This window comes from Morone saxatilis, unplaced genomic scaffold (assembly GCF_004916995.1).
Source record: "Morone saxatilis isolate NCDOM2014 unplaced genomic scaffold, NCSU_SB_2.0 Contig8, whole genome shotgun sequence".
Taxonomy (NCBI): Eukaryota; Metazoa; Chordata; class Actinopteri; family Moronidae; genus Morone; species Morone saxatilis.
In genome coordinates, this window is record NW_023340257.1 from 2,278,519 (window position 1) to 2,280,656 (window position 2,138).

Sequence of the window (2,138 nt, forward strand, 5' to 3'; positions counted from 1 at the left end):
AGTTGACCCTTCCTAAGTCCCGCCCATTTTTTTTCCTGTGCTCCAATAACAGTTAACCACGCCTCTATCAGAACCATGGTCAACTTTCTCCTTTCCTGTATTTAGATATCTGTAAACAAAAGTTCCACTAATTCCACCATGCTGGACACAGCCAGGCTCTAAATGAATCTCCAGTCTAACGACATCTAAATCAGAGGTTTGCAGAGCACCGAACTGTTTTGAAGTAACCGTGAGCAGAGTCTCTGAAGTCCCTGCCACAAGTCACTACCCCAAGCCATAAACACCAATAAAACCATACATTTACCTGTTTAAATATTAAACAAACAACCTATGAACCATTGGTTAATGAAGTTAACGTTAAACTAACTGTCTCCTGGCTGTAGCTTCAAATTAATAGACAAAATCAATCAATCTTACTAAAAAAATAAAAATAAAAAAACAACAACATAAACCTCTCAGCCCCACTCAGATAGAGGCCTCACACAGATTTCATGTACTGCTGAATGCTGCTGGTGACTTTGTGTACTGGGGCGCTACTTAAGTTGCCATAAATATCACTATATTGTAGTTAGGAGGTGACAGGAGGGTGATGAGTAACAAATGAAACACAATACTTAAAGGCAATTACCGCAAAATGATCTATAATCGGCTATGAAATTGTTTACTACTTGCCCAGTAGCAAATGTTCCATGGGGGAACCTCTGGTCTAAACCACTTATTCAACATGTAAATCTCCAAGAGTTTGGCCAGAATATCTGCAGACTGTTGTGAATCTATTTACCTGGAGGTCTTTGATGTTTGGGAAGGGAATTCCAATGGTGACCACTGCCCTGGCATTGTCATCTGTGAAATCTAGTCCTTCACTCACTTTACCCCTACAGACAGCTATCAGCAGTGCACCATCTATAACAAAGAAATCACATACAGCATATATCATTACAGTAAATGACAAGTAGCATGCAGTAGAACTCCAAACAATTACTATAACCATTCTGTTGAAAATGAAGATGATGTCAGCATTGAAGCAGATGTACAAATGACAACTTAAGTTGAGAAGCAACATTACCATTCTGAAAACACTGTCTAGTGTGTGAAAACTAGACTAGATCAAATAATGTATTGGAGCACTAATTTACTGAGATCAGGGCACCAATCATGCTGCTTTGTGATATACTATGTGATATAGAAAGACTAGGAGCGGGTCCAAAGGTAAGCATGATGTTTAACAGTCTCACCTCTGTCATCACAGTATTTGATGGCATCGTAGTACGTCTGAAGCAGTTCATCAAAATCCCCTTTGCCACCACCGCGGGGCTCTGTGATCACAGCTTTCTGTTGCTCTAGCTTCTCCCAGAGACCAGTCTTGGTCCATCTGTCTCGCAGCTTGTCCAGCATCTGATCAAATCACAGGAGGCATGTCGGAAATATAAAGGTTTGCCTAGGTTTTCTTGAAAAAGTAGAAATTGATCACATTAAATCTGAATCATGAGACAACATGGCTAACTAAGAGCAGACACTTTGGGATTGTTCTCTCCTACAGAAGACTCTCATTGTGAACACACTCTGCTTGCACCTTCACAAACTAAAGCCATGTTTTTGAAAAGTATAATAGTTAGGCAAACTACTGTGTACAATATAGTGCGTGAGCTGGCATATATGATAAATGATCGTTGCATATCTTCATCTGCTTGACACGCCAGAGTAAACCTAGGTTTTCATTAGCCATGCTAGCAGCATGGCTCTACAGTATGGCTGGCAATGTTAGTCTGCCCATCACTTTGATCTAGACCAAATGTAAACCTGTTGTGATGTCACCCATTGGTTAATGGAGTACCGTTCTGAAGTCTAGAGTTTGGCATTATGGTCGTCGCCATGTCGGGTTTTCGGAGCCAGCTGCAGTGATGTACTGCGTGTTGAGTTTCACTCATTGGATGCGCAGTTTCAAGTCATCCGTAGCAGGAAACAATGGCAGCTCACTTAGTCACACATGTTCTACAGCTAAACAGTACAATAAAATATAACACCGTTTGACAGTTTGATCTGAGTGTGGTGCGTTGAGCTGGACGGACTCACTGATGTCACTTGACAATGTCTTGTCAAACACAAGGTAGCCACGCCCTAAAGTATACCCTACTTTA

The 2,138-nt window shown here is 41.1% G+C and overlaps 1 protein-coding gene across 1 annotated transcript in view; it reads right to left on the bottom strand.

Moving 5' to 3' along the window:
• Positions 1-2,138, bottom strand: part of brip1 (BRCA1 interacting protein C-terminal helicase 1) — an 84,641-nt gene that overhangs the window by 53,257 nt on the left and 29,246 nt on the right. The window contains exons 16-17 of the mRNA XM_035680703.1: positions 1,236-1,395; positions 782-903 (exon numbers count right to left, since the gene is read on the bottom strand). Of these exons, the coding sequence (XP_035536596.1) occupies positions 782-903; positions 1,236-1,395 (282 nt within the window). The remainder of the gene's footprint in view (positions 1-781; positions 904-1,235; positions 1,396-2,138) is intronic.